Source organism: Mchenga conophoros, linkage group LG18 (genome assembly GCF_057382185.1).
Source record: "Mchenga conophoros isolate Kocher_MC1m ecotype Shallow Benthic linkage group LG18, M_conophoros_male_GT1.1, whole genome shotgun sequence".
NCBI lineage: Eukaryota > Metazoa > Chordata > Actinopteri > Cichliformes > Cichlidae > Mchenga > Mchenga conophoros.
In genome coordinates, this window is record NC_140543.1 from 15,099,004 (window position 1) to 15,104,981 (window position 5,978).

A 5,978-nucleotide genomic window follows, 5' to 3' on the forward strand; every position below is an offset into this window, starting at 1 on the left:
TGTTTAGTTTTCTGTTTTCCCCATTGAGCTTTTGTTTCACCCATTTGGATGTTTGCTGCTTTCGTTCCTTTTTTGCCATCAATCAAATACACAGTTCGCTTTGTTAACCTCTTTCTGCTCATGTCTGCATTTGGGTTCAACTCACCTTCAAATCTAAACACCCTGGAGATTATGACAGAGAAGCTATTAGTTTGCTTAAGAATATTACAACATTTCCAGCACAGCAAACATTGCCTCACTTTTTGTGTCGGGTCTATATTGGCCACAGGTAGATGAAACTAACCCTGCTCAAAAGCATCCAGAATGATCATAACATTTATCCAGCATGTCAGCATACGTGTCCTGTCATCAGTGACAGTTAAAAAATATGAAGTCAACTATATGGAAGAAAAATTAGGAGGCTAAATGGAATTTTAATAAAGTGGAGCAATTTAAATGTTGTGTTTGAGAACAATGTGATGACATCAGAGATCTATAAATGATAAAGTGAGTCTAGGGTCACTGTGAGTCAGTGAAACAAAGAGTTAGCATACCTGTAGAATACCTGCAAACCTGTATGAATTGTCAGTTAAGCATAATTTATTCCATATGTCCAAGCTTTAACATTTTGTAATTTTTTTCTATTATGATTTATATTCCTGTAATATTAATGTCCATATTCCAAAACGTTTCTCATTTTTTATTACACGACTCATTACATTATTATCCATTTCAAAGAAAGATTAAAGGCCCAAGTGACTTCCCTTCTGCTTCACGGTTTCCCTTAGTGAATATGTTAATATACTTATACTACACACTACTCTGACTCTATCGGTGACCACAGAAAACTGCTGTCAATGCATTTTTTTCCCCCAATTCATCTGACATTACATACCACAAAAACAAAGAAGTGAAAAAAGCTTCACTGTATTTCAGAAACATTTTCATTTCTACAAAAAATACTAATAAAACGACACCAGCGAAATGCACAATTTTACAAACATCTTTGACCTTGCACATTAAAAAGCCTAAAACAAAATCTGTGTATATGATATCAAGACTATATGCAAAACATGTCAAATTATATACAACCTTTGTTTTGTAAAAGTATTTGAAGACTGAATCAGTGTTTACTTTCAAGAGGGACTTTTAAATGGATCATTGCGTCGTTCTGTGTTAACAGAAGAGTTGTCTACTGTGAAAGCTACATTCTGAATACCAGAGGTTTTCTGGCCAATATTTTCCTCCTTGTTCTTACTGCACAAATTTTTACATTTCAAAAGATTAAACAGATTATTTCGCAACTTCTGTGAGAGCATGTATAGCAGAGGGTTCATACAGCAGTGAGAATAGGCAAGCATTTCACAAATACGGTAGGCAACTTCTAACTGTTCCTGTGCCTTACAACCTATCGGTTTATAAAGAGAGTTAATTAAAAGCATAATATGGTATGGCCCCCAGCAAAAGAAAAAGGCTGCAACAATACACAACAGCACAGCTACAGTCTTGTGCTTCTTTCTACTTAAACCTTGTAAAACTGTCTTGAGGATGGCAGAATAGCAAAAAATAATGATGGCAAATGGGAGGAAGAATAGCAGTGACACTTGGAGATAACGTCCAAGCTTGTCATCAGATCCATCATCACAATAGTTCTGATTATCCCAGTTTATGGCTTTTACTTTAGTTGCATCACTCAGGGATGCCGAGATGCTGATGATCCAGGCAGCTATACAGGCGCTGATTGCATACCTCCTTCTTCTAGCACGGTTGCTTTTCCAGTTTGGCAGCACCACCCTAATGAAACGGGCAACTGTCATGGCGGTCAGTAGAATGACACTGCTGTACAAACCAACAAAGAATACGGCAGTCATTAATTTGCAGACAAAGTCCCCAAAGACCCATTGTTGTAGGTGATCAACGGCCCAGAACGGAAGTGTGATGGTGAAGATCAAATCAGAGCAGGCCAGGTTCAGGATGAAAATATTTGTGATACTTTTCAGGTCCTCGTAGATGAAAAGAACACATAAGAGGAGGCTGTTGCCTATGATACTGAGGATGAAGATCAAGATGATGAAAGGGCCAGTAATACTGGGAAAGTCACTGTCACAAAGAAAATGGACTTGATCGCTTGTCATGTTGTTTGCCATTGTCGATTTTCTACAAAATATAAACACAAAATAAGATTTTTTCAACACATTTAAATACTATAACTTAGCTGTTTTCTCTATACTGACAGAAACTGTGGATTTTAGTTTTAGTTTAATATGTAAAACAGAGACTAATAAAGGGGATTAAACACAGAAACCTACCTCTTGTATCTGCCAGCAAGTGTTCTGTTGAACTGTACTGTTCAGGAAAAGCTGCAATGATCTTAAGCAAACCAACAGTTCCTCTTTCTGTTTCACACTAAGTTCAAGATAACGCCCAAACCAAAATAAAAAACAAACAAACATTTTGTCCACATTTAAAATGAAACTTAAACAAAATTACACCTATGTTTCAATATCACTCACAACTAATTGTCTACAGTTTTGCTGCACTGATCAAAAGATAAAGATAAAGTTTTATTTATCTGATTTTTTATTTTTATTTGGTAAAGCCTTAAAATGCTGATGATATAAAGTTTGAAAATAAGCTACTTTTTTGGGAAGAAAATATATCCTGCTGAAAATAATGGAAACAATAAAAAAAACTTTGTAAAACTAATTGATATAATAACATAAACCCCTAAAACCCCTAGTTTGTTTTTCATACATGCTAATCTGATGGCTGAGTCTGCACCTGCTGAACTTGCCTGCTTTGTTGAACCGAACATGGAAGATGTTAACACACTGGATCAATCGTTGAGCCTTTTCTATTATCATGCTAAGTGAGTTATTTGAGGCTTCTTCACACTACACTCTAACTGATCTGCACCAGGAATTTGGTCCAACATGATTACAAAATCGACCTCTTAAGTCGACAGGTCTATTTGCTAGTTGCTCGCTTGTTGAAAAAGAAAGTATGCTGTTAAGAAAATATTAAAAGGTATCTCTTTCAAAATAAATAAACTTCAACAAGATACAAAAGTTAGTTTAATTTTTTTTAATGAAATTCATTGAGAAAAATAATCATAATATCAAATGTATATAAACAAACAACTTTTATAGTGATTTTTTTTTTTAAAGGAGGAGGGAGCCTAAGGTTACATCATTTGCCATTTTACAATGCTGTGTTCGCAGCCATTCCCCAACTCTCTGTGAATGGTACTCATGGCCAATGATCAGTGGTCTTTGATCAATGGTCATGAGAATTTGCATATTTATGATGAAGGAACTGACCTCCCAGCCCATTGTTCTTTCAGTTGGCTGGTTTCAGTCATTATGCAAATGTACTGTTTATAAGATTGGGGAAACCTGCAGTCGGCTGAGACTGAAGAAGTCCCTTGGATGAGTGACAAAACATTTCTCCCACTGAAAACGCTACGTCCAGATGAACAGATTCAACTTTTGGAGACATGTAATCATAGTGACCAATCTACAGTATCACTACTACAATACAGTATAATCAACTGATCATTTTGGAGTAGTGGAAGTTTAAAATAGAAGATTCTGATTAGAAAGTATATAAACACAGTTAAAAACATTAAGAAAAGGTATTGAAACACAATGTCAAACTGAAATTGTCACTTCTGTTTCTCTTTATATCAGGGGTCTCGAACTGCAGGCCTCGAGGGCCGGTGTCCTGCAGGCTTTAGATGTGTCCTTGATCCAACACAGCTGATTTAAAGGCTAAATGAGCTCCTCAACATGTCTTGAAGTTCTCCAGAGGCCTGGTAATGAACTAATCATTTGATTCAGGTGTGTTGACCCAGGGTGAGATCTAAAATCTGCAGGACACTGGCCCTCGATTAAGCATGTTGCCATGGTGATTTAGCCAGGTAAAAACAAAGTCACTTTTGTAACAGAAAACTTAATCTTGCTGTGTGGTACACCCCTTTGGCATCAACAAAGTCAGACTCTATCATTAATAGGTGCTGCCAACTTTTTTTGTTGTTTTTTTGCTTGTACTATATTAAGTTCAGCTAATTTATCTAATCAAATTCTCCAGCATCTACCCGTCTCATCCTAATGCATGCATGCTACAGTAAATTCAAATTTCTTCCTCATTTTGGAGAGGGATTAATGCCATTGGACTGTCAGTTTTAGTTTCATCTCTGCACAGTGATAATGTATTGCACGGCATGGGAAGATACCTCCTAAACCTTTGTACTCCTATTAAATGCACCAAAGGGATAAAGCAGCAGTAGATGTGAATGATGGAATGAATGATCAACCAAGCATAGTGCAATGCATATATCAGTTCATGTGTGTACTCATAAAAATCCAATAGTAGCAAGGACTGTATAAACATGTGGATGCTAGAAGGAGCCAAGCATAGAAAAGTACTGACAGTTATGCCTAAAATCAATTTTGAAGGCTGTTGTTGGCTGTTTATCCTGCCCTGCTTTGCCATTATCCACATGTGAACATAACAGAATGAAGTGATAAGGACAGGAATGAGAAAGAAAAGAAAAATCTGTGTGTAGATTTCAGTGAGTTTCATGGTTAGTGACTCCACAAAATTTACACACACTTTCATGTCAGCGATTTCGATGACTCGACCACTCACAGCCAGTTTAATGCTTGCAGCAGCACACACCAGCCACATCACAATGCTACCTATGAGAACACCATATTTTGTTAAGGCCTGTGCAGACAAGCACCAAGGCTGAACCACAGTAACATAAGAATGCAAAGACATGGCAGTGAGGATCACCACGGCGGTGAATAGTCCCAGAAAATAAATCCCTACACCTACTCCGCAGGCCCACTCTCCAAAGACCCACGTATGGAGTGCATTACAGGCTGCAAAAGGCAATGTCACAGTGAGGCAGAGGTTAGAAACTGTGAGCTGAAGAAGTAAAATATCCGATGTGATCTTCCAAGCTTGTTCCGTCCAGAGGACCCACAGCAGGAAGCTGTTTGTAGGCAGGCTGATGCAGAAGACGAGACTGTTGACAGCAGCAGGATAGTAAAGTTCTGATATCTTAATGTCATACTCGGTCTCACTGCTGTGAGTCTCATTAAAGTGTATGTAATCATAACTGTCACTGTCCAAGGCCATGATTTACTTGTTTAGGTCTTGTGAGGAAAGTACTGTTGAGGAAATGAAAAAAAAAAATCTTATACTGTGAAGATGATTTTTTTTATTTATATATATATATATATATATATATATATAAACATAATTAATGCATTTTGGTACAAATATGTTAGTCAAGATAAAAACTAAAGCAGTTTAGAACCAATGATTATAAAGTTAAACAGCATAATATTCATACCTTCAACAGCATTCAGGAAAAATTAAATGTAGAAACAAGAATATGGAATAAAAACAGAAGATACTGAATTTTGTCTCAAAATAAACCATTTTAAATAAAATGTGTTTAATCAGAATGATATGACATCTGTCACGGGTTGCCAGGGCAAGCAGTGTGCGAATTATTTAGGATCCAAGATGCGGCAGCTGTGGTGCAAGTGAGTTTATTAATCAAATGTAGATACAAACAGAGATGGCGAGGGTGAGCATGAAACTAAGAAAACCTAAACTGGGAAAAACTAACCAGATGCAGGGAGGCACGGGGAAATACACAGAATGACGGACGGAGAGACGCAGACAAACCAGCAACAAGGACGAGGGAACACACTAAATACACACACCAGCAATCAGGGGATGGGAAACAGGAGGGAACCACACCTGGGAGACATCACAGCTGACGAGGCAGGGGAAACATACACAGAACGCACTGACGTCAGACAGACACCTTCAAAGTAAAACAGGAACACATACATGTAATGACACAACACACACAAACTTAACACAGACTGGGGAACACAGAACGCAGGAACATGAAACGTGAAGAAGGAGAGTACAAAAACCCAGAATAAACAAAACCACAGAATAATAAAAACATAAAC

The 5,978-nt window shown here is 37.4% G+C and overlaps 2 protein-coding genes across 3 annotated transcripts; both read right to left on the reverse strand.

The window, feature by feature from the left end:
- Nucleotides 1–435: 435 nt before the first annotated feature.
- Nucleotides 436–2,465, reverse strand: LOC146553431 (chemokine XC receptor 1-like). Its single transcript, XM_085254449.1, has 2 exons — nt 2,289–2,465; nt 436–2,136 (listed from the first exon to the last, which is right to left on the reverse strand). Exon 2 carries the CDS (start codon nt 2,124–2,126, stop codon nt 1,116–1,118), a length of 1,011 nt encoding a protein of 336 aa, XP_085110575.1. The 5' UTR covers nt 2,127–2,136; nt 2,289–2,465; the 3' UTR covers nt 436–1,115.
- An 846-nt stretch (nt 2,466–3,311) lies between these two features.
- On the reverse strand, nt 3,312–5,657 carry LOC146553432 (chemokine XC receptor 1-like). Of its 2 annotated transcripts, none has more exons than XM_085255069.1 (2): nt 5,624–5,657; nt 3,312–5,156 (listed from the first exon to the last, which is right to left on the reverse strand). In XM_085255069.1, the coding sequence occupies exon 2, from the start codon at nt 5,122–5,124 to the stop codon at nt 4,111–4,113; it is 1,014 nt and encodes a 337-aa protein (XP_085111195.1). In that variant the 5' UTR covers nt 5,125–5,156; nt 5,624–5,657; the 3' UTR covers nt 3,312–4,110. The 2 variants fall into 2 exon arrangements, with proteins under 2 accessions (XP_085111195.1, XP_085111194.1); XM_085255068.1 differs by lacking the exon at nt 5,624–5,657 and adding an exon at nt 5,342–5,526.
- Between the last annotated feature and the right edge of the window lie 321 nt (nt 5,658–5,978).

Coding starts and splice junctions, on each gene's coding strand:
- LOC146553431 (XM_085254449.1), bottom strand. CDS start 2,126: ATGGCAAACAACATGACAAGCGATCAAGTCCATTTTCTTTGTGACAGT.
- LOC146553432 (XM_085255069.1), bottom strand. CDS start 5,124: ATGGCCTTGGACAGTGACAGTTATGATTACATACACTTTAATGAGACT.